Source organism: Carettochelys insculpta, chromosome 14 (genome assembly GCF_033958435.1).
Source record: "Carettochelys insculpta isolate YL-2023 chromosome 14, ASM3395843v1, whole genome shotgun sequence".
NCBI lineage: Eukaryota > Metazoa > Chordata > Testudines > Carettochelyidae > Carettochelys > Carettochelys insculpta.
Window position 1 is genome coordinate 40,254,322 of NC_134150.1, and position 26,321 is coordinate 40,280,642.

The following is a 26,321-nucleotide window of genomic DNA, read 5'->3' on the forward strand; positions in this document are numbered from 1 at the left end:
CTCTCTCTCTTCTTTTTCTCATTTAAAAGGGCTCGAATGCCAGAGGCCAAAGCGTCAGAACTCAAGCGATGACATCGAGGTCCTCTCCACCGGCAGCCCACTCCCGCAAGAAAGCCCGGAGCTGTACCGGAAAGGCACCACCCCTTCTGATCTCACTCCTGATGACAGTCCCCTGCAAAGCTTCCCCGCCAGCCCCTCCTCCACCCCGCCCCTCGGCCCAGCCTGCAGGACCAAGAGCGCCCATTTCGCCAGACAAATCTCGGTGGATGAAGAGAGGGGTGGGGAGATCCAGATGTTGCTGGAGGGCCGAGGCGGGGACTACCTGAGACCCAACAGCTGGAGCGAAGACAAAGCAGGTGGGACGCGGGGCATTAGAAGTGGGACCCTCCGCAGCGGTCACTTGGGATCTGCCTCCATCCCTGAAGATTACAGAGGCCGGAGTGGTGGGCACAAATACACAGCCTCCAACCACAAGCAAAGAGAGAGGTGGACAGATTCCCCAGCCACTGTTTCTTGGACTTCCCACCACCGATCCCACAACCACAGCTCAGGGAGCACCAAACTGCTTGAGCTGGATGAGGAGAAGCTGAGCAATTATGAGATGGAGATGAAACCCCTCATGAGGATGGATTCTTATATGCAAGAGATTCACACCCAAAAAAGACATTATAGTAAAGCAGGCCACTGCAGGAGCCTGGCAGAGGACCACCGTGGGGAAGACTGGGGCTTTGGGGCTCAGAGACTGAGGTCTAAGTCCCAGAACAAAGAAAATTTCAGGCCAGCTTCCTCTGCTGAGCCCACAGTGCAGAAACTGGAAAATCTGAGGTTTGGGGACAAAGCTGAACCCCGGCTATTAAGGTGGGACGTAACCTTCTCCCCACCACAGAAATCCTTACCTGTTGCACTAGAATCTGAAGAGGACAATGGGGAGGAGCTCAAATCCAGTACGGTAAGTAGACAAATTTGTATCATTGAATGTGACTGAGAAGATAGATGCCACATCAAACCAGAGCTGGTTCAGAGGTTACAAAGGTGTGGGAGAAAGTACAGACCAGGAGGAAAAACTGCCCCCTCCCGGCTCCACCACCAATAACCTTGAATTCCTCCCTGCCTCCCATTCTGTACAAGGTATCAAGTACACTGAAAGACGGCTATTGCAGCTTGCAAGAGCGCCCTTTACTGTCAAAATGTTCCTGGGAGAATGGCAAATTTGGGTGAGGCAGGGAAAGGTGGTTTGTTCCAAGGTAAAATTTTGTGACGCCGACATCCCAGCAGGACTCAGATGATCAAATGCAGGAATTGTTGCAAACTGTCAAGTTCCTGCCCACATGAAATTTACAGATCCATGCAGCTCTTTTCAATACCATTTTATCACTAGACCTGACAAGTCTTTGTACTGGTCCAATAGCATGAAATAACCCAGTTGTGACATCTCTGTGTCTGAATCCTGACATCTTGCCATCGTGTCAATGTGCAGTCTATGACACCTCATCCATGTGTGCAAAATACTCTAGATTTTTGTTTGGAAATCTCTGTTGCTAAGTCAAATGTGATTATTATTTTATCGTCAGCCACCATCTCAGCTGCCCTGCTTCTCTTCTCCAGTGTTAGCCTGGTACAGGATTTGGCCAATAGTTTACAAAACCATAAGGGGGTGAGGGGCAGTGTTTGTTTAGCAGCATGAGTATTGGGCTGGGAGGAAGGAGTTCCTGAATTCCAACCTTACCTTGGACCCAGATTTTCAGGGTGACTGGATGAATCACTTGCTTTTTTTTTTTTTGGCCTCAGTTTTTCTGTCTGTCAAAGGGGAGAAGGATAATCTTTACCTGCCTCCCAAAGATTTTGAGCTAACCAGGTTATGTTTGCACAAAATGATGAATGGTAGAGAACTGTTAAATATTACAGTATTTATAAGCTTTGGGATCCTCCAGGATGAAAAGACCCATGAGTGCTCTTCATAGCACTAAATGTCCATAAATCCTCTGCAAGACACTGGGAGCTTGCAGGTGCTTTGACCATAAATGTCTGCAAGAGCTTGGTTAAACCACTGAGCCGCTAGCATTACATCCCAAGGCGATGTCACATGATCTAAAGGTGAAATCCACTCCTTCTTGTGGGGTAGACCTAGCAAGCAACATCACTTGTGCACACAAACTCAGTATATCATTTACTCCCCCAGAGTTAGACAAGCTTCTGCAGCTTACAGGAGCTGAACCCCGACCTACGTGCTGGAGACATAGTTACTGTATGGATCACACGCACTGGGAGCTGGCACTGAAATCCTGGCTTCAGATCTAAACATGCATTCCTACAAGACAGATATAATTCACTAACTAGCAGGCACAGCCTGCCTGTAAAGATGCACAGACAAGCCATTAGAATGCACATCATACTTGTAAGTGCTATCTCTGTGAAGCAGCATGTTCGGTTTTCTCACATTCATAACCAAGGGTGGAACAGATGGTGAAGGTTTGGGTTGAAGTTAATGACATACAGAGGGAGAGATGATACTTGGATTTAAATAAACCCATGTTGCTGGAGACTCTTTGTTCTAGGAAGAGTTTTGCTGCATTAGCCGGGTTTGATTCCAGTGGCTCAGAGAGGAGGGGAGGCGTCGGAAAGAGCTTGTTGAGTATCCTAGGACACAAAGCATCACCCATCCACGGCATAAGAAGACAAGGCTGCATGCATAAAGCATGTTGTATACAAGTAGCACTTTCATGGATCTCCAAACACTTCACCAACCTTAATGAGTTTAGTCTCACTATAGCCACAGGTAGCCAAGTTCGATAAAGTCCATTTTACAGTTGGGAAAACTGAGGCAAAGAGCAGTTTAAGACCCTTGTCCAAGATCACACAGTGAAATGGTTTCAGAGCCAGGAAAGGGACATAGCATCTTTTAGCTCTCTGCAGGCAGAACCCCAGGGGTCCTGAGTGGAAATCCCAAACCTGTGCAAAGCCTTGCAGCTGTGGATTTCCCAGACAGGCTCCAGATTTTTCAAAGCAGGTTTAAGTCCGTGCAGTCTCCCCAGAGTACGCTGTAGCATGCCAGTTTTAGATGTGCCTTCCTATTTCCAGCAGGCTACCTTGCGCCAACACTTGGACAGCTCTAATACAGACCCTCCTCCTGGTGGAGAGATTTTGCAAAAGGCAAACCACAGCCCTTGCAAGTCTGTATGCTCTCACTAACTTTTGGAGTGCTGTAGCAGAAGAGAGTCTGTAAGAATCCCAGCTGCCTTTTTTTAACTCATCAGCAGTTTTAGGAAGGGAAGAATAAATCTATGACTTGTGTTGCAAAGGGGCTGAACAGCTACATCCCTCAAGTAAGATGATGAGTGTGATGGGTCCTCAGTCAGACCAGAGTTCAGACGTGACCTGATAGCTGTTTCACTCATTTGACTAGCCTAATATAACAGGCCTGATTACATCTATGTAGTCTCTTTGTCAGCTTGTACGGTGGCTCCACTTTCCTGCCATCCCCAGTGCTGCCATGTGTGATGCTGTTTGCCGAAAAGGCCATTTCTCAGCTCAAAGACAACTGGGCTGCTTCCGAGCGAGGAAGTAAGGGATGCTGTTAGTTGGGCAGGTCTATTTTTGACCTACCTGGAACATCCCCGAGTATCATCCTTGCAGGATGGCCTGTTTGTAAAATAACCTACCAGAAACCAACTCCACACAAGCCACTACTGAGACCAGAATACCAGTTCCTAGCAACCGCCTCTCCCCTCCGGGTGGCTGGTCCAAATCCAGCCCAGCTCAGTAATGACCACAAGTCATGACTATCCAAAGTGATCGGCTGCCCTATGTGAAGTGAACAAAGGGGGTCAGTGAATCTGCTGTCACACCTGACTCTAATCCCACCCCCTGTTACAGGAGTAAAAGCACTGTGCCTTCCCGAACCGGTGATCCCTCCAGACCAGGGCTGAACAACATTGACGGGTGTTTGAGAAGCAGGCAGTGCCGGGGTGTGTGCTTTCTGGGAATAGTTGGGGGATTTCCATCTTCTGGGCTCTCAAGCCAGCACCTAATTCATATGAAAATTTAAAATTAAAGCTTTACATAAAAAATGGAGTTTTCTCTGTGTGTGTGTGGACCTGCGCACCCAGAACATCAACATGTATCCAAATCCCCCATCCCAGACACACCAGATAGAGGAATGGATGGGCAAGTACCGGCACCTGTATTGTGAGGGGTGGGGTGTTATATGATGCAGAAATATGTTCTGTGCGGTCTGTAGATTTCTGTTTCCTTTGGGCCAGTCTTTGGAAAGGAGACCTAACTTTTGGGGTGCTATAGGGGAAGAGTGGCTTTAAAATGCCAGCTGCCCTTTGACTCATCAACACAAAAATTCATCACACTTTCATAGTATCATAGGGCTGGAAGGGATCTCAGGAGGTCATCCAGTCCAGCCCCCTGCTTCAAGCAGGATCAAGCTCAACTAAGTCATCCCAGCCAGGACCTTGTCAAGCTGGGACTTAAAAACCTCTAGGGATGGAAAATCCACCACCTCTCTAGGCAACGCATTCCAGCACTTCACCACCCGCCTGATGAAGCAGTTTTCCCTAATATCCAGCCTACACCTCTCCACCTGTAACTTCAGACCATTGCTCCTTGTTCTGCCATCTGACACCACTGAGAACAGTTTCTCACTCTCCTCTTTAGAGCTCCCCTTCAGGAAGGAGAGAACAAACACATGACTTGAGTTGTAAAGGGACTAAAAAGCTGCATTCCTCAGGCAAGGTGAGAAGTGTGACGGGGCCTCAGTCAGACCAGAATTCAGACATGACCTGATACCAAACAGCTTCATTCATTTGACTAGCCTAATTTAGCAGGCATTTATTTAGATAAAATGCTTACAGAGACAAAGTCTGGTCTCACTGGCTACGTCTACACGTGAAGCCTACTTCGAAGTAGCTTATTTCGATGTAGCGACATCGAAATAGACTATTTCGATGAATAACGTCTGCACGTCCTCCAGGGCTGGCAATGTCGATGTTCAACTTCGACGTTGCGCAGCACCACATCGAAATAGGCGCAGTGAGGGAACGTCTACACGCCAAAGTAGCACACATCGAAATAAGGGTGCCAGGCACAGCTGCAGACAGGGTCACAGGGCGGACTCAACAGCAAGCCGCTCCCTTAAAGGGCCCCTCCCAGACACAGTTGCACTAAACAACACAAGATCCACAGAGCCGACAACTGGTTGCAGACCCTGTGCATGCAGCATGGATCCCCAGCTGCGGCAGCAGCAGCCAGAAGCCCTGGGCTAAGGGCTGCTGCACATGATGACCATAGAGCCCTGCAGGGGCTGGAGAGAGAGCATCTCTCAACCCCTCAGCTGATGGCCGCCATGGTGGACCCCGCAATTTCGACATTCAACGTCGAAGTAGGGCGCTATTCCTATCCCCTCATGGGGTTAGCGGCTTCGACGTCTCGCCGCCTAACGTCGATGTTAACTTCGAAATAGCGCCCGACACGTGTAGCTGTGACGGGCGCTATTTCGAAGTTAGTGCCACTACTTCGAAGTAGTGTGCACGTGTAGACACGGCTACTGAGTCCTATGATAAACCACCTGTTGATTTCAAGAGGGACTGGTACTTGGGCCTTTGACATTCTCCTTTCACGGATGTTCATTATTAAAGCCCTGTCCATTTTTGGGTACAAGCCTTGCTACCGAAAATCTGGGTTCACGTCTGACACATTTTCTCCCACCCCCTAGATATTGTTGGATCGGTCTTAGTGTTCTCAGTTATTTGCTAAGATCTTGTCTTACTTCAAACTACTCAAGGACAACTACAATGGTTCTTGATGGAGCCAGATGCTCAGTGAAGGTTATGGAAGTTTTATTTGATAAAGGGCCATAGAAATGTCCCTGTACAACTTCAACTACAAGCAGGACATTATAAACAGGAAGAAAAAGACAGTCCAGTGGCAGTTTTTCTATTTCTTTACTTCTTGCTTTCTTTCTCATTCTCTATTGAGATATCCTGTGTGTGTTTCAGTGTCATCAGGGAAAGTGAAAGGGAGCCAGCCAGCCTGTAATTAGTACCTCTCTGCTGAGGTATCGCAGTGGAAGTGACAGGGGTGTCATTGAAGGCTGCTAGGCCAGGTACTGAACCAGGGGGTGGGTACCTGGGAGAGGCTGATATGAGTCAATGCTTCAAGGAGGGGAAGGAAGCAGAGTGGAAGGAACCCAGCAGCTCTACCCAAAAATAGAACCTCCCGGCCCACGTAGCTGACAAATGTTCGTTTCCCAGCTCCTTTAGGAGTTTACAAAGTATTTTAAAGGGACAGCACTTCAGGATTGCAAATTTACATCTGAAAACATAGTCACCACACATCCCAAAGAAAGTGAAACGAGATAAAAATAGCAACCGGTTGTTGCCTCTGTAATGAGCTAACACCCACTTCTTGTGCCAACAAAGGCTCTTTCTAACTGGTATTTAAAGCTTTGTCTCAGGTTTTAGCCACATGGTCGCATCAATGCAAGCGTGTCCCGAAACGTCAGGCAGTGTAGCCACTTTTTGTCAGCTCTTTTGCTGATAAAATGCATAAAGGCTAGTCACACTTGTACTTGCCACAGTCTTTCAGGTGTGTGGCGGGGAGGTAGCACCTTGGAACAGCAAACGGTTTTTTGTTCAGTTGTCATTTTACACATAGGCTAAGAAGACAAGCAGTCCACTGGGAGTGAATCTTAGCTAGCTGCAGCCTGTAAAGGGCTCCTTCCCCCCGCCGCCACATTTCCCACCGCGCTGCAGCTCCGGGTGTCATTTGCCAGGTTGGACAAGTCAACGCTTCCATTGTTTGGACTCTAAATGGCTGTTGACTTCATACACATTTGTAGCTCTACCTGGGCTCAGACCCCATTGGATCCAATGCCCTTTGAAATCTATGGAAAGGCTCCCACTGCCTTCCAGGGCCATTGGTTCAGGCCCCTTATCATCTGTGGGTGAATGCTGGTGTGAATGGGGCTCAGCCTGCTCAACCTGCCAAATGACACCAGGAGCTGCAGCGGGGTGGAGACTGGTGGGGGGGGTAGGGGAGGGAACCCTTTACAGGCAGCTACTTGGGCAATGGGATTCCTGGGGATGTTACCTATTCAGAGTGTGATCTTACCCCTTCCCAGGCCTTCCTCAGCCTCACAGGCTTTTCCCACAGCTTCTCTCTACCAGCCAGCAAGTGTGAAATATTAAGACAGAAAGCTGAGGACTATCGGTACTTGTATAATACAAAGCCTTGAATCCTGGAACTGTCCCTAGAAAACTGGGAGATCTAGTCAACTTTATTCTCAGGGTTCTTTCCACAGTGCCACACATCTGAGCGCTCCCTGGTCTCCCTCTTCAGGGACAACATGTCCTTGCTGATCATCTATATCAGTGTTTCTCAACCAGGGGTATGACTACCCTTGGGCCACGTCTACACGTGCACACTACTTCGGAGTAGCGGCGCCAACTTCGAAATAGTGCCCATCACAGCTATATGTGTTGAGCGCGATTTTGAAGTTGAAATCAACGTTAGGCAGTGAGACATCGAAGTCGGTAACCCCATGAGGGGATGGGAATAGCACCCTACTTCGAAGTTGAACGTCGAAGTAGGGCACGTGTAGACGTCCCGCAACATCGAAATAGTGGGGTCCGCCATGGCAGCCATCAGCTGAGGGGTTGAGAGACGCTCTCTCTCCAGCCCCTGCGGGGCTCTATGGTCACCGTGTGCAGCAGCCCTTAGCCCAGGGCTTCTGGTTGCTGCTGCGGCAGCTGGGGATCCATGCTGCATGCACAGGGTCTGCAACCAGTTGTCGGCTCTGTGGATCTTGTGTTGTTTAGTGCAACTGTGTCTGGGAGGGGCCCTTTAAGGGAGCGGCTTGCTGTTGAGTCCGCCCTGTGACCCTGTCTGCAGCTGTTCCTGGCACCCTTATTTCGATGTGTGCTACTTTGGCGTGTAGACGTTCCCTCACAGCGCCTATTTCGATGTGGTGCTGCCCAGCGTCGAAGTTGAACATCGACGTTGCCAGCCCTGGAGGACGTGTAGACGTTATTGTCGCTACATCGAAATAAGCTATTTCGATGTAGCGTGCACGTGTAGACGTAGCCTTGGTGGTACACTGAGGTCTTCCAGGACGTACATCAACTCATCTAGATTTTTGCCTAGTTTTACAACAAGCAACATGAAAAACACTGGTAAAGTCAGTATATTCTAAAAGTTCATTCAGGCAGTGACTTGTTTCTACTGCCTCATATGCCCTACGCTGAAATGTAAGTGCAATATTTCTGTTCCAATTCATGCATTTGATAATAAGATGGTAGAAAGTCAGCAAGTGTTCAGTAGTAGTCTTCTGTGACATTTTTGCTTGTTTTTGTAAGTAGTTTTTAAGTGAGGAGTAACTTGGTGGTAGGCAAAACAAAACTGACTCCTGCAAAGGGTACAGTAATCTGGAAAGACTGAATGGCAGTTGTTTAAGACCTCAGATTACCTTAGGACAACGCTTTTCAATTGATGGTACACATACCCTTAGGGGTATGTGAGAGAAGTCTGAGTGTAGTTGCAATTTAAAAAAAAAAGTTGAGAAACACAGATCTATATAATCCTGCAGCCTCTTGATCCCTGCCATATGTTCCTGAGACTCTGCCACCTATCAGTCACCACCTATCAACCTATCTGCCACCTACGCTAGGGAATTAAGTCGATTGCATAGCTAGAATTGACTTTTCTGCAATCAACTTACGTAGCTATCTACACAAAGGGAGGGTGATAGTAGAGTTTCTCCTGTTGACCTCCCTTACTCCTCACAATATTGAGGAGTACAGGGGTCAACTGCCTACCCGAGATAATTTGATTTTGTGCATCTCTACCAGGTGCACAAAATTGAACTCCAGAAGATTGACCATGACCAGGTCCAATTTCCTGGTAGAGTAAATATACCCTGTGGTAATATACCCCAGAATGCCCTTGTTCAGGGCTGTGCCAGGTCTGGGCCATGATCGCCTGTCACCTCCCTTTAAGACCAGCGGACACTGTGTCACGGTCACTATACACAGTCAGTAGAGTTACAGAATCACAGAAACATGAGCCTGGGAGGGACCTCAAGAGGTCACCTTGTCCATCCCCAAAGGCTCAGGCAGGATTTAGAGTTCTTAGTCATCCCTGACATATCTGTTTCACTTGTTCTTAAATAAGTTGCATTGGTTGGGAGTCCACAATTGACTTGTTTCACTGCTTAATTGTCTTTAAAGTTAGAAAGTTTCCCTTGCTGCAAACTAAGTTCATTACTTCTTGGTCTCCCGTTGAGAACTATCCTCAAAACTATACATAAACTGATTGAACATAAAGTGCTGTCAAATGAACAGGCGGGGAAGAAAAGGAAACACTATTTTTACATCTAATTGCCTTCATGTACTGCTATCACAGGGATTACTTGTAGCAATTATAAGTAAATAGTTCTTAGACAGAAGTGTAATGTTCAACTTGATAGTGTCCTTTTGATCTCCTTTGGCCTTTGAAGCAGCTGAAGGATTTACTCTCATTTTTTGTCATTCTTTGTAAGTTTTTGTCTTTTTTTAAGTGACTATTTAGAGATGGACCTAACTCAACCCCCCCCCCCACCCCAATACCACGAACATTTCCCCCCCTCCACATATCCCAGTTATGGAAAAATTGGGCTCAAAATCTGGATCTCAAACTTTGTGACTGTCCCCATCGTTTGATAATTTAACAAACTAAAAGCTGGGATCTGCCCTAAAGTTTGGAGACATTGTCATTCGGAGCTGGAATCACACCCAGCTCTACAGATCATACCATGGGTATGTAAGTCACAATGATAGAATGTGCAGGTGCAGTAACACGTATGCCCCTCAAAGCTAGGATTGCATTACTGTACAGGGCAAACACACAGACAGAAGCATCATGGGTACAATTTAGGAATGCAGGTTTGAAATGCTAGCCCCTTAATCTTGTTTTCGTATGCGTGTATGTGTAGGTGTAACACTTGTAATGGCGCCAGAGCTCAATCTCTAAGGGCTAATGAAAGTCAATGGGATTTTTTTTTTTGAGTGAGGGCTGCAGGAAAAGGATCTTATTTCTATTATCTCTGCATTCTGATCTATGAGCTCCTACTACTGACATGGTGTCCCTTGCTTCTGGAAGAGCACACAGAGTCAGCAGACCTCAGGTAGCCCATCCTGTAAGCAGGCGGGAGAGACTCCATGCAATACACAAGAGACCTTACTTTGCCAAGCTATTAGTCTGGGAGATGCTCAGCTATGAAGGTGATGGGCACTAGAACAAGTCCCATAGAACAGCAGACAGCATTTGTTACTGACGCCATAACACATAATGGTCCTGCTTACTGTCTAACTACTCCCGGCTGCAGCACTATACAGCTTTTTAGTAATACCCTATTTTATTGTGCACTGGAGTCGAATGCCTGCTTCTTTTATGTTACTACATATGAGCCAGACTCTCCTTTTGGTTACTCTTGTGCTCAATTACTGGAGTCCCTGCTTGCATGGGTGTAAATGAGAATTTACACCCCGTTTTACTTGGCAAATGCTCTTTAACTATTTAGCAGTGCATTGTTCTTACAGATTGCATGGGGACTACTAGTCAGCAAAACCAGCATCCAGCTGCTGATTTTTCAGCATTTTCCCAGGGCTGAGGCTTTTTGTTGAGCAGCATCCTCAGTAATTACACTCAAGAGATTCCCAGAGGGATTTTCTAGGTAACCACACTACAGTTTCCATGGCAGAGATAACAAAGGTCAGATGCTGTGATAACAAATAACAATGGATTATTAATATTTTAATTAACAGTGCCATGGTTTTATTTGTGAAATATACCTCCCTATCTCCCCATATTCCCAGTAAGACACACGGGTTGCTATACAACAATTAGAAACAAAGAGAATAATGAGCAGAAATGAGGGTGTTTACGTTCAGTATTGATGAGATTATTAATACATCAATACTAGAGACAGGTTGGAAGCTACATGCAAAACTTAAAGCTTACAGAAATATTTCTGATTCATTATTATTTCATAGCAGGGGTTCATTCTTTCTTTCATAGATTCCCACTCTTGGGCCACATCCCCAGTGCCTGACTGAGTTGGAAAGTCATGTATTTAAAGGAAGGGCCATTCTTAGGATTTATGGGGCCCTATGCAATACTATTAAACTGATGTCTCTATGCCCACTGGTAGCTAGGGTGGGGGAATGATTTTTTTTTTAGAGATGTGATTTTATAATCTTCAGCAACACACTAATGAAATGCTTTAAATCCACTTGTAAACTAAGCTCCTGTCAGCTAACACAGTAAATTCAGAAATAGACAGACTGTACCTGGGATTGGCAAATGCCTGTTAAATGGTTTCATTGCCACTTCAGTGGCTCTTTGGCAGGTTCTGCTAATAGCTCTGGCTGGCTTTTCCACTTGTAAGTAACTAGATCCTCTCTGGAGGAAGCAGAGCCACAGAACAGAGATAGGAAGAGGTGGGACAGTAAGATCCAGTGGTGTCCCAAATTTTCAGGTGTCATACATAGCAGAATATTTTGCCTATGGAAAAGGACAGCTCTGTTTAAAATCCAGAGACTTGATTTTCACTAAGACCCATTTGCACCCCTCTGGCAGTAGTGTAATTTACCCCTACTTCCATGCCCCTTTACAATGCCAGTGAGAATTAAAGAGGACTTAGTATAAATAAGAATCAGGCCTCAGAGCTGTTCAGCTCCCTCACTTAGTTGCTGAAATTTACCATCTCCTATGTGGAAAGGCGTGTGTCTGAAATGAGGATCAATACGTTAATTCCCTTCTGAGATTGTGGTCAGCCTGCTATTCCCCCTGCTACTTCATGGTAGAGCAGGGTTCGGAAATATGTAGCTTGCTGCTGGGCTGCAGAGTGAAGTTGTGAAGCTGGGCCCTAACTTTGCAAGACAAATGAACTGAAAAGTTGAAACAACTCCTTAAAGCTCCTGGTGTTATTACCTAGAATCAACAAATTTCTTTTTCCTCTTCTGCACAGTGACTCTTTGTAGCTACTACCATCAAATACCATGCGCTCGGGTGAGGCGTGAGCCCTAGCTGCAGAACTCAGCTCAGTCTCTGGAGGGATGGGGAGGCCAAGTCTCCAGCCTGATGGGGTATCCGTTCCAGGTTTTTCTTTGGGCTTCTCTTTATAGTAAATAATCAGTCATCATATAGCTGAAGTCACTGGGGAGAGGCAAAAATTGAAAAAAAAAATGCCATTGAACTGCTGGACCATCTAGCATCACAAGCCACTGCGGTGAAAGGGTTTATTTCTTTTGTCTGAATGTTGGTTTGCCTTGTTAAAGGTCCAGCATGGTCTACAGTGTAGTGAAGTCACTGTATCTGCCGCTTGTAAAACATTGCAGTTCACAGCATTTTACCAACCTGTTGCCAACTTGCGGAGAGGATAGGGAGGGCATGGGTAGATCTCCAGTGGAGGTTAGAGGACAAAGCTGTGGAATCAGAAGTCCAGGCATAAGTAACCTTTAAAGGTTCATCAGGGCTTATAACTGAAGCTGAAGCAAAAGCCTGAAAAGTCTCAGAGCCTTTTACTAGATCAGCCAGTGTATTATCGGATCTCTGGCCCCTTTCATAAGACATTCCTGTGCCTTTACAATGGGTGGGCCATTCCCAGCTGAAAGATCACTCCATGGATAGCCCTTCTTTGGAGTTAGGTCAGGAGGGGCAGAGAAGGGGCAAATAAGAAAAGCAAAGAGAAGCTATAGGCTGGAACAATTCAGACATCAACTGCCTCCTTTGCAAGGAATTCCCAAAGAAAACTGCATGGAAAGAAGTGATTTTAAACCCAGCTCCCCTGTTTCACGCTCATGGAGCTCTCACAGGCATAGCTTAGGTATCCCAGTGCACAGGTTAAAAGCCTAATTCTGCAGCCTTTCGGTAAAATTCCAATTGACTTTCTGTTGAACTCCATGATTCCCATGGGAGTCTGCTCTCGGGGAGGACTGCAGGGTTACGTGTTCTAGCATTTAGGAGGGGAAAGCTCTAGTGAGAATTAAGAGAAGCCACAACCAGTCCAGTTCTACAATTCTGTGCAGTGAGAAGGCAGAAGCACACAAGCTGTCTACCTGTGCAGCATTCAGGCTGGCGTGCCTCCTGTGTGTTGTTGATTTCAGCTGCTAGACCAAGCATATGAACAGAAAAAAGGCAGAAGCAGTGTCGCTAGGGAAAGGCAAATGGAGAGGGGACGAAAGGTTAGAGAACCTGCGCTAGGGAGACATTCTGCGCTGGCTGATAGGCGGCTGATACCCAGTAGGTTTTTGCATCACTGTTTCCCTGCTAGCAGAAACAATCAGATTGATAAGCATCAGCAACCTCTCATCCTGTTGAGACTAGAGGAAAGCGCCTGAAACCCAATCATCTTTTGAAATGGAGCTAATGCCCCGACAGAAAATAATAAGCTGCATCGCAGTATTTAGCCTCGCTCCAAGTTGGCAGCAAGCAGGGGGAATTCTGCACCCAAAAGGGTTGGCTGAGCACAGGCAAAGAGCTTGCACAAGCCAGTCAAGAACCGATACCTGGCTGCCAAGAGGCTCCCTCCGAAATCCTGCCATTTGGTTGGCTTCCTGTGACCTTGTTGCTACGCAACAGCATATGCATTTCTAGCAAGCATCAGCTTTTCAAAGACAGAGCCCCATCCTCCTGGTCCTCCTCCCCCTTGGCCTCCGCCTCCCCACATGTGAAATGAATCAAGCAGCTCCGGAGTAGAAATGAGCTCTGTCTCGCTGGGAGGTTTTTAAATCGATCTGCACTGAGCTACAAAGACTGGTTTAATGAGGGCGTCCACCCCTGTTTGTTCCAACTAGAATGGACAGATGAGGCTTGTTACAAGGTAGAAGGGAGGGAAGGCGAGAGAAGCAAGAACTAATTATGCCATTTCATGAGACAAACAAATCTATATAATTCAAATTAATATCAATGGGGTCATTCAGTGCCTCTAGCTTTCCTGCAGTGTATCCCATACCTTGCACTACCCAAACGTACCCCTGAGACAAAGGTACCGCTTATTCCCTCAGTGCCTGCCACCTCCGATTCATTTTTGCACACATTAGCCTGTCCCAGTACTTGAATTCTTCAGAACCATGTTGATGGAAGCGAGCAGCCGTGCAGCCCAGCTCAGACTCTTAGTATTAAAGGAGGTAGCAGCAACCCAAGAGTGCCAAGCAGAGAAGACTGAGGTTACGTGTACACTACAGAGTTATTTTGAGAGGATGGCTGTTATTTTGAAACAACATTGCTAGCATTGTTCTAAGAAGTACATGGGATCTTTTTAGAGGGATGAGGTGAGAACGCTGCATTTATTGAGAATTCAGTACCATTATATTATAGGCATATAATATATGTAGTTTACTCAGAGGCGCGCACAGCCACCCACCCATCTTGTGGTTGCTCATAGTTGCCAATGGTTGCTCACTCTAATCCATTGTCCAGATGGATTAGATGTGAGTGTGGAGCCAGGTTCTGTTGATCCGGATCAATGTTCCGATGTTGACCAGAGGAGAAGAGGTACCCAACTCTGTAGTAGTGCACCCATCTTTTATAGCTTTTAGTCCACAGTTCTGGTTCTGTCCACATACACAACAAATGTTACAAGCGTAAAATGGAGTTTTTAGGTACACTATGGGATCCGGTACAAAGTGTCTTATGAATATAAAATAACCAATATAAGGGATAATACAAAGGTAGAAAGCAGTATATAAAAAAACAAATCTAAAGCGTAATACAGAAGTCCGTGGCCTATTAAAAAGTTACAGGGTAACACAGGGTGATACCAAGATACATAGGAATGCAAAGTTCTATTAAAATATACCTAGCCATTTAGGGTTGCTACAGCATCTATGTGATGCACGCAGTATTTCAAACTCAGTTCGAAGTAGTGGGTGTCTTATTTCGAAGTCGGTAACCCTCATTGCCAGAGGAATAACGCCTGTTTCGAAGTAGGCGCCGTTAAGGCCCGGAATAGCGCTGTTTCGAAATAAGGCATAATGATGCCCAGTGGCAGTATTTCGAAAGAGCACTGTGTGTCTGGAAATACTATTTCGAAATAGCCAGGTGTTATTTGGAAATGCAGTTTGTGTGCACCTGTGTTATTTCAAAATACCTCTGTAACTGCAGCCTGATTGTCCCAGTGCTGGCCCCTCTGTGAGGCATGTTGCATCCTGCACAGGAGCTCACATTTGTGTGACAGCTGCCTCTCTGAGGAGCCCACCCCAAAGTGTCCCAAAGCCCAGTGAGTTTGATTATGCACCATTTTTTTTAGATTGTCCCCTCAGATAGGCACCTGGTTTTTACATGGTCCCTTAAAGTGGGATTCAATGTCCATGTGATGGTAGGAAATCCAAGGTCAGGTGTTGTCCTCACTTATTAATCCAGCAGGTATAAGCTTCCTCAGTCAACCTCCCGTCACGGTCACAACTTGGCCCCAATTCATTGGATTGCTCCAACATCCCCTTCTGAGACCTGAATGAGCCGTGTTACTCCCCTGAGTCTATCAGCTCTGTCTTCACTCCATTGTAACAGGGATTGGACCGTTGGGGAACTGCATCTGGCCCTTAGGCTACACATAGGATGCCCGTAGGTGAACAAAATTCATTTATTTCAGAGGGGAGAAGATGACAAGCTCATGCGTGGCCTCAGAAACTGCCTTTGCAGTGAATTGTACACAGACAAAAGCCAGGTGAGGGTGGAGACCCTGTGGTCAACAAAGTAGTCAAGACATCTGGGGTCATTTCCGCAAAACTTGCTAGGTGTCTCTGTGCCTCAGTTTCCTCACTTGTAGAATCCTTACCTGCCTCAAAAAAGGTGGCAATGACAGAAACTTCCCCAACAGTTGCAAAGAGCTTTTGCATTCTTGGATGGATAATGCTACCTGAGTGTAAAATACTGTCTACCCTTTCCTCAGCCTGTTCTGTCTCACCCTTAGAGATGCCCACAGCTTCATTGGAAGGTGCTCCACCCCCTCAGCAAACCATGTCCTGCTGGGTTACAATATAGTTGCAGATTCTGACCTTTCCTCCCAACAGCTGGCTAACCACCAAATTTCAACATGCTTTGTAATGCCTTTCCTTCTCTTTCTCTGTTCCAGGGCTCGGCTCCCATTCTGGTAGTCATGGTGATCTTACTGAACATTGGCGTCGCCATTTTGTTTATTAACTTTTTCATCTGACTCGAGACTGTCTTGTTTGCAAAAATAAGAGTTACGTGTACGAACAGGGGGGAGAAAAACCCAAATAAAAAAAAGGGAAAGATCATAACTTGAACTGTCCTACGACAACTTCCAAGTCTTTTCACTGAAGAAAAACAAATGATTGAGTCTCACTCACAGTTTGCCTTTTTTTCCTGGGTAATGTTTTTTGGATTTTAGCCAAAATTCTTCGCTTGTACAACACTATGCTCTGTGGCATGGCAGAATGCTAACAACTCTCTGACCCTCCCAGCACCAGAAAGGATGAGACAGGATCCCAGCCAAATAAGAAGCCGTTCTTGTTCCCCTCCAAAGTAAATAAAGAAAAAATATCGCAAAAGGGGGGTGAGAGAGTGGGCAGATGAAACAGGAGCAAGGATGGTGAATGAGTCACTGGTGGAACCACACAATCCTCATTGTTGTGACATTGATAGAAAGAAAATTTCCTTTCACTCATCCCCATCCAACCCTTCCCCCCAACCCCCACCAAAAAGCCCCTCCAATTTTTCTTCTTCTCTTTCCGCTACCAGAAAAAAAAACAGGAAGGGGGAGGAGAAAAGGAGGTGCTTGGGAAGGGGAGATGCCTCCTGGGTGCAGAGGATCGGGGATGAGTGGAAAGTGGCCCATTTTGTGACAGTTTAAAAGAAAAACATCTGACACAATCAGCATTTTGCTTGGCTCTGATGTGTCTGTGGGTGAGAGGGATAGCAAGATGTAACCATTGTCCTAATCATCTTTGGCCACGGCAAAACCTCCCAAAGCCACCCTCTTGCCATTCAAAGCTGATTTTTCTCCTAGATACAAACCTCTCCTTCCCCCGCCCCATCAAGTAAATTGCCTGGTGGCTTATTACATCCCGTCTCTCCCCCATACACATCAGGAACGGTGATACTACAGCAATCACCAGCTATCCCATCCTGAACTGCGATCTGACACACAGCAATGCACCAGCGCTTACAGTGCGCGCCAGGAAGTTGTCTGGTGGGAGTTTCGATACCGATTCAGCACAGGCCCTCTGTGCAGGAGCATTGCAACAGCTGCAGGAGCAGAGGAGCGTGACTGGGTATGCCTGTTACATCTTGCCATGGACCGCTTTAGACATCATGCTTGGGCTCTGAGCATGTCGTATTTTTGCACTTTGTATGCAGGATGTATATTCCAGCTTCCGACATTGGTAACGGCAGCCTCTAAGGATGTATTCTTTTCTATAGGTCTCTTAATTTTGTTCATTCTAACATCTTTGTAATATGGAAGTGGCCTACTGAGGTGCCTTCCGGTCCTACCCTTCTATGAGTCTATGCCTGCCTTGATTTTTCGCCCCCCCAGCCCTGGTAGTACACATTCATTAAAGGTGCAGTACCCCAGGCCTGAGCTGTTATGATCGCAATAACAAGAGCATGATTTTTAGCTCAATTGCTTGGAAATTCCTAAAGTCCTGTTGCATTCCAAAAACAATTTAACTGCTTTCCCCACCCATCTCCAGCCCTGAGACAACACGCACTCTGTCCTTGCCTGATACGTCAACTGTGCACAAGGATCGGCCAACTGCAAGATGCAGGTTAAATGGTTAACGGGCCCCGCCCCCCCCCCCGGCTTTTTGATACACTGCATGTTGGAACTGCATCCAACCCATGTTTATACCCACTGCAAATCAATTGGAGGAGGAGGCGGGGGGGAAGCAATTGGGTCAGATATTGCCCATATAAAATACGCTAAATTGTTTATCTGTGACCAAATCCTTCTCATTTTACATGCACAATGTTGGGCACAACACTCTGGCTTGTGGACTTGGCTTTGCTTTGCTTACATTTTAGCTATTTCTCTGCTACCTTTTTCAGCAGATCTCTTTATTACTCTGCACTGGATTGCTATATTTTTAACCAGAAATAAACTAAAGATAAGAGCATGTGCCAGTTAAATTCAGTTCTTTTCTTTAAACTGCCATGCTCATTCTGTCTTGCAGTTTTCTTTCTCTCGCTTATTTTTTTCTTTTGGCGTTGAGGGTGTGGGATGGAAGGGATGAATGGCAGATAATGTGAGCCTAGAAACCTTTCTGATCATTTTGTTTCCAGGGGAACCGTCCATTTTTTGGGTCCAGCTTCATTTTTTCCCCCCATTCATCTTTTTTAATATTGAATGGTTGCTGCAGACCTTAAGTGAACCAAATAATGACATATTGTAATTGCAGCCCTCGGAAATCATACATGCTGCGATGTGTTTTGTAATTCTGTTTGCAACTCTTTGTAAAGATTCTAGAGAACTTTTTTTGTACGTTCCAGTAAGTGCATGACACAAAGATACCTACAGAAGCAGGTTACATATTTACATGCAAACACAGTACAATATTTAGATATGTATAAAACAGCACAAAAAATGCATATCATTATCAAATAAAAGTACTAGTGGTTTCATGACTAGCTTTCTCACACTGGTGACTTACTAGTTAATACGTTTTTCTTCTCTCAGACCTCCAAGGACTCAATGCACAGCGACCCCAAATGCAACATTACACCATATGTCTTTCACTGTTAGGTTTCCCTCACCTTCTGGAGCACCTGGCTTTGGCTGCTGTCAGAAGACAGGTTGGTGGGCTAGATGGACCATTGTTCTGACTCACTAGGGCTGTTCTTACGGTCTAGTTTCCAGGGAACTAAAAGTTCAACCAAAAAAGATGTCTACGATTCAGTGGGTCTGAAAGAAATCTGAAGATCAATAATAACTGGTTCTAAGATAACATACTTAAAAAAATGATCCCTTGAGTAACTGAGGTGAGTTGAGCAAATTTTCTGAGCTATAACCTTTCATGTCCACCCAAAGCCAAAAATATTATTGGCAAGTAGTCCAAGGAGATCAGCAAGTCATTGTTCCCGCTCTACTGCATAAGTTCTGCATTTGTAGCTCTCTCTTTTCAGTATGTTTAAGGCACCCATCACCTGGCCTGCTGATGGGCATGGGAGGAGTACAGGGGCAATTTCCCCAGGATCCAGTGATTAAAAGGGGCATGGTGCCCAGATTCCTTTAAATCACCATGGGCATGCCATCTGCCTGGGGAAAGGGTGGCGGGGAGGGTGGGCACACAGCATGTTCCGAGCAGGGCTGTACGTGTGTGTGTGTGTCAGTGTGGAAGGTACTGAGGGTGGCTGCACCTTTTCTCCCTCTGCCTTGCCCCTTCCAGGAGCATGGAGACAGCCTCTCTCCACCCACCCGCCTCCCCGGTTGCATACACCTCTTGTGAGCACCCCTCTTCGCTGAGTGCTTGCGGCCGCTCACTCTGTGTTATGGAGTCTCCACAACAAACTCAGGGTGCCTTCTTGCTTTTCTCTGCTTCTGGCGGCGCTGCCCTATCCAGCATTCTGTAGCTCCCTCAGCCACTCACACCTCCATCCACCGCTAGCAAGAAACTGGCACTTACTCCGCCCCTGCAGCTCTTCTTATACTAACATGCTAGGTCCTGATTGGCTGTGTCCTACACAGCTGCTCTAGGTAGCTTGGAAGACCTTCTCCACTGCTCTTTTCTGAGGCTGGCTGTGGCAGGGCCACCAGGTCTGCAGCAGGGGGCTTCAGAGGGTCTGAGCTACCCCATCACATCCAGGAACAATGTTCAGTCTGGTCCCCCGCACCCCCCGCCCTTTCTGAGCCACACTGCATCCATAGCACTATGGCAAAGCCTGCCCAGAACCCAATTTAGGAACTATTACAGTGCTCGTGGGGGGCTCGGGGGTGGTGGAGGGAGTCAGGCAGCACATGGTGGACATACATTCATGCCCCATGGAGAAGAGACCCATGTTGTGTATCAAAGGCGAGAATGGTTCCCTTTACTCTTAACTGGTCCTCAAACCTCCTGATGTCTTCATGTTCCTTTTTCATCCCTCATACTTTGTTCCTCTTAGTATGAACCCGCTAGAGGTTCTGGCTACGCAGCTGGTGTTCATTTTGGCATTTAGCTTTCGTGTCAACATCAGCTCGTTTTTTTTTTTTTGGAGGGTGTGGATGACTGCCGACCCACTGACAGAAAGGCTGGGCCCCAGGGCAACACAATCAATGAACACCCCCCACAGCTCTGCTGAAGACCCCACACCTAGTGAAGCCCCAGGTGCCCTTTCCCTCACGCTCTGAGACACAGGACTCCCCCACCCCACCCCACCCCGGTCACAGCACTCGGCCACCTCAGCACCTGCCTCAGGTATAGCAAAAGCATTTTTGGAGTGATGCTTTACCCCAGAGCTGGTTGGGGCTGGGGAAGGGAGGGGAGCCGTGGCTGTGGCAGGCCCGGGGCTCCTCCTGGTGTGGAAGGGAGGGGCCTGCAGCCAGCCCAGGAATCATCTCTGGCTGGGGGGGTGCTCGGGGGTTATGCCTCCAGTTGGGGGAGGGGGAGGTTCTCGCAGCTCTGGCCAGCTGGAAGGAGCGGAACCAAGAGCTAGCCTTCTAGCTCCAGCGCCAACCATGTGCTCACGTCTGCTGCACCCTCCAGTGATTTAAAAGGGCCTGGTGAGGTTGCCAGCTGCTGCTCTGGCAGCAATAGCTTGGGCTCTGGGCCTTTTTAACTCACCTGGGCTCCAAGGCAGTGGCCCCCTTTGCCCTCCCCAGCAGTGGGCCTGGATAACTGGATACTGCCCATACTGACCTAGGATAGCTACCACTGCCAGTGACTCCTGTGCTTCTCAGATGGCATCCAAAGGCCTTAATGCAGCGTACACATAGGAGCATTCATGCGTCACAAGCATAGAGCCTTATTCATCCCCCACCCTTTATGATTACTTAGTGGTCACTTTGCACGCTGGAAGTTTTTTTTTGTTTTGGAGGGTGGTTTGGCAACATTCGTATTCCGGCATGACTTTAATTAGCCAGGTAGCCACTTGTCATGGGTGTGGCCAAGTGTCTCGTAGTCCCATTAAGTTTGTTTACAACCACCAGTCGTGGCTCTCAGTGTTCTGTGCTGTTATTTAGCTGTAATTTACCCCTAAATGTCTTCTAAGAGCCCAGCAAGCAGTGGAAGTGTTGGGAATGCTGCTAGACAATATTGACCTCCCATGGTATGGCAAATTCTCTGGTTCAGCATTGGTTAGGTCCCCAGGGTGCCGGCCTAGAGAGGTTCAACCTGTAGGTGATAACAACAGTCCCTTCTGGCCTTGGAATCGCAGAACAGGAGCTCCTGCATCCGTGCCACACAAACACATACACTCCCTTGCTCTCTCTTTTCCAGGCACTACCCTAGATCTTTATTGAGTGGCTGTCCACTGTGGTGCTCCTGGTATGCAATGCAGGACCATGAGATGCTTCCCTGATGACAAGCTGACATTGAGTTAAGGGGATCCATAGTGCTGAAGTCAGAAAGTCTGGCCTCCTCTGCAAGCTGACCCTGCAGTGTTATCATTGATCTCTAGTTCCTTGCTTTGTTACAGTAGAGGGGATGCTGGCTGGAGACAACTGAAATCAAACACAATGAGTAGGCTACTTGGCATAGGGACAGAGAAGCTGAGAAGCGCAACTCATGCAGATTTGCAAGTACAAAGGCAGAACTGCAGGAAGGTACCATCCCAAAGCACAGCTGCACAAGCAGATCCATGACATCCCTATGCCCCAGCAATGTAATTTGCAGTGCAGGCACGCATCACAATCAGCATGGGAATGGAATACACAGGCATGGCCCAAAACCAGCCGACACAAGAGCAACCTGGGCAGCCAAGAAGCAGCATGTGGTTCGTAGCAAATAAATGCTAAGGGAAAAAAAAGTGAATATCACAGCTGCAAGATCTGAGAAAGGACGCCTGGGTGAGTCAGCACGGTATCCAGATAAACTTAGGATATGAACATTACCCTGTGCGTGAGCCATTCAGAAAGAGCACAGAGCATCCTCGGCGCGGGGGTGGGGGGGTACATGTAGGACAGCTAGATATACAACTTTCTTCCATCTGAGAGGGGGGCTCAGGTACCTAAAACTCCACCAATCCATTTCAGTACAGTGCATGCACCATACAGACGCATCTGCCTGTTTACTTTCACCCCACCCCCCAAGTCAGATGAAGCACAAAGCCAAGGTCCTGACCGCTTGTCATTAAAGACCCTTTGGTCCCATTTTCTGGTGCATAAGAACCGGTGGCCTAGCTGAGCAATGATTCCCCAAGATTGACGTATTTTAACTGGAGCTTCGCTTGTTGTCTCTACCTTGCTGCACAAAGGCAGGTTTGTCCTACCCATGAAGTGTCTGCATTTTGGACCCAGCAAAGTGATCCAGCTGAGACAATGACATAAAAGCAGTCTGAGGCTCGTGAAAGGCACCATGTGGCATCATAACTGACGGCTTCAGTAGTTTCACTGTTTCCCACTAACCTCCCTACTTCTGCACGCTGACAGCATCTCAGAAAGCAATTCTCTTGGTTAGCGGTAATGCTGAGACATTCAGTTCTTTCAGTGAAGGCTGGGGCAGCCACTGGGTTCATTTCCATGTAAAAAGCAAAGGTTCTTGACATGACCTAAAAAAGTTGATGAGCATCTGCAATCCCTGAGGCCTGTATTTGTGAAAACCTTCATGTCCCTTAGAGACAGCCTAGCAGGCCCCATCAATTTTACTCAGTGCTGGCAGGAGGGAGGTCATTTCTCAAAAGCCTGCAAATATAAAATACGGCCAGATTCAATCCAGATGAAGGGCTGAGGACCAGCTCAACCCAGCCAGGTGCCAGGAAATGCCAGCGTCTAACGTTCAATACCACATGTAGAGAGAGGAAAACACCCATTGGAAAGAGCTGGCTGGGAATTCTCCACTGAGACGTTTTTTCCCCTCATCAGGAAATTATGATTTGTCAAATCTGAAATTTTTCCAGAAAGGATTGCTTCTAACACATTTTCCAATTTGATGACATTTTTGCCAGCAAAGGTTTCATGGCCGTTAACATAGCCAGGTTTGACGTTTTCAGCATGGAAACTTTTAAAATTACTGAACCACACCATTTCAGGCAAGTTTTGCCAAACTTTTGCTCAGATTATGGTTTTGTGACAGGTTTCCAGATTAATTTTTTTGTCCAGATTCTGGCATGAGGAAAAAAATTCTCATCCTTGCTAAAATTCTGGTAGAACAGGAAAAAAAACAAACAAACCCCAAACATGTCCTGGTTGGTTGTTGTGCTGTGAGACGCCCATCTCGTCTCTTGTGCTCTTGCATAATGTGGTCACGCAGCAGGAAAAGAATTTATTTCTTCATGCAACCCACAGTCAACCTTTGGAATGCCTTTCCAGAGGCTGTTCTGAAGTCCAGGGCTTTAACAGCATTAAAAATAGCTAACTAAATTAATGGAGCTGTCAATAGGTCTGTCAATGGCCATTAGCCAGGATGGGTAAGACTAGTGTCCCTAGCCTTTGTTCGTAAAACGTCAGGAATGGGTGGCGGGCAGGATCACATCATGATTTTCTGTTCATTCCTCTAGTGCATCTGGCATTGGCCACTGTTGGAAGACAACCTACTGGGCTAGCTGGACCTTTAGCCTAACCCAGAGTGGCCATTCTTATGTTCTTAAGAGCCGGATGGTGTGCTGGGACAGGCACAGCTGGAGCTATGTTGACCCCTTACTGGTCATCCTTGAACATAAATTTAACAGTTAAGTCATCTCTGCTACCTAAATGGCTTGACTAGTGTAACTGTCCCTCCCTCACAATGACCTATGCCTTGCTGCTGACACGTCTGCGAGCCAGCCTCTGTAACCTAAGGCCATTTGGGGAAACCAGGAAGCTGAAAAGGCCCCTAGTGTCTGAGGGAGGGCTTTAGATGGTCGTCCAATCAAACTTCCATCATACTCAAGTCTTCTAGTACCAAGAGCAACCGATGACGAGATAGATAGCGGCAGTGCGTCTGCTAGTTTGAAATGAGGACTAGACACCCCTGAGAGTACTGGGATGTGAGGTGTCCAGTGGTAGGCCACTAGTTCAAATCCAGGCCTGGCCATTTGAGTCTGATGGGGTCAAATTTAGCTACGACAGATCAGGAAACGGATCTTGGAGTTATAGTGGATAGTTCTCTGAAGACGTCCACGCAGTGTGCAGCGGCAGTTAGTAAGGCAAATAGGATGTTAGGAATTATTAAAAAAGGGATCGATAATAAGACAAAAGATATCATACTTCCCCTATATAAAACTATGGTACGCCCACATCTCGAGTACTGCGTGCAGATGTGGTCTCCTCACCTCAAAAAAGATATATTGGCATTAGAAAAGGTTCAGAAAAGGGCGACTAAGATGATTAGGGGCTTGGAAAGGGTCCCATATGGGGAGAGGCTAGAGAGACTGGGACTTTTCAGTTTGGAAAAAAGGCGATTGAGGGGCGATATGATAGAGGTATATAAAATCATGAATGGTGTGGAGAAAGTGAATATAGAAAAATTATTTACCTTTTCCCATAATACAAGAACTAGGGGACACCAAATGAAATTGATGGGTAGTAGGTTCAAAACTAATAAAAGGAAATTTTTCTTCACACAGCGCACAGTCAACCTGTGGAACTCCTTGCCCGAGGAGGCTGTGAAGGCCAGGACTCTATTAGGGTTTAAAAAAGAGCTTGATAAATTTTTGCAGGTTAGGTCCATAAATGGCTATTAGCCAGGGATAAAGTATGGTGCCCTAGCCTTCAGAACAAGGGCAGGAGATGGATGGCAGGAGATAAATCACTTGATCATTGTCTTCTGTTCTCCTTCTCTGGGGCACCTGGCATTGGCCACCGTCGGCAGATGGGATGCTGGGCTTGATGGACCTTTGGTCTGACCCAGTATGGCCGTTCTTATGTTCTTATGTTCTTATGAAAGTGGCTATCTGGTATCAGCAGGAAGGTCTGTGCAAAATGGGATTGTTGGTCTCAGTCTAGTTCCAACTGGGCCCCGTAAACCACCACTACTGGCAGCTTCAGAGGAGAAACCCAGGATTCCCCATGTCTGTAGTGTGTTTCACTTAAGGGTCAGGAGACTCAGTGGGTAGGCTGTAGCTTTGACAGTTCTTCTACCCTCACAAACTCCTGGGCAGGGGTTAGAGTGACCCAGGCCCCAACAGGGAGAGACATTAGAGTTTGGTGGTCACCTCCATTTGGCGCCTGCTGTAGAACTGTTGAGGAGTGGCACCTGTCCGGCCCAGTATTCTCCTTCCCTTCATGCAGAGGGATGCCAACACCCTCACAGCACCATCCTTGGAGGAAGGGCTGAGGCACGTTGGTCAGGCAGCATGCATGTGAATGAGTTACATATTACCCATACTTGTTCTAGGGGTAAATGCCCATCTCCAGGTTTCAAACTGGGACCCAATCTTTACCAGCCACACACACATGAAACAGAAATGATGGGGCAGTTGCTCAAAACTGCAAAAGAGACCCTGCTGTGCAAAAAGTTACACTGCTTTCTTGAGGGCAAGTCTACAGTAGGCCTGAAAGTCCATCCTAGCTACGTAATTCCAGCTGCGACAACTGCGTAGCTGTACTCGCCTGAGCTAGGATCAACTTATCTGGCTGTCCTCACTGAAGGTGGTCAATGGGAGAAACTCCCCCCCATAGATCTTCCTTACTCCTCACAAGACTGAATACAGGGGTCAACTATGAAGCCCTGATAGCTTGATTTTGCATGTTCCCACTTGGCACATGAACCCTGGAAGATTGACCCTAACTGGGTCAATCTACCGATAAGTGTATTTGTACTCTCAGAACACACAGCGCTCATTCATTCTGGATCAACCAGTGCACTTTCTTACCTCAGCTGGTGGTCAATAAGCTCTTATGTCTATCTATTCGCCACCCACCCACAAACAAGAGTCCCATCTCGATTATTAAGAGTGAACACTACTTGTTGGTTGCTGAGGGCTGCAACCCAGGCTAACCTTAAACTAGACATGAAACCACTAATCTTTACATTGTTGCCTTTTGGCTGAATCCTAAGGTAAATGAGAATTTTCAGTTGGCATCTGCATTTAATGTCCCTACCCCATTACCTCCATCCCAGTGCATGGCAGCTATTTTCTGGTGACCGTGCAATTCTCGTGTGTGGACTGGAAAGGAAATGCTGACTATATTCTTATCTGTTTCATACATGCAGTGGTTAAAAAAGCCTTACCTCTGCCTTTTTTTCTTTATTTTATTTGGG

General features: G+C 46.9%; 1 protein-coding gene across 1 annotated transcript in view; it reads left to right on the forward strand.

Moving 5' to 3' along the window:
- The window catches only part of JPH3 (junctophilin 3), a 140,000-nt gene extending 122,496 nt beyond the window's left edge, over window positions 1-17,504 (forward strand). Inside the window, exons 4-5 of the mRNA XM_075009083.1 lie at window positions 30-949; window positions 16,118-17,504. Coding sequence (XP_074865184.1) covers window positions 30-949; window positions 16,118-16,198 — 1,001 coding nt within the window. The 3' untranslated portion in view covers window positions 16,199-17,504. The remainder of the gene's footprint in view (window positions 1-29; window positions 950-16,117) is intronic.
- The last annotated feature ends 8,817 nt before the right edge of the window (window positions 17,505-26,321 follow it).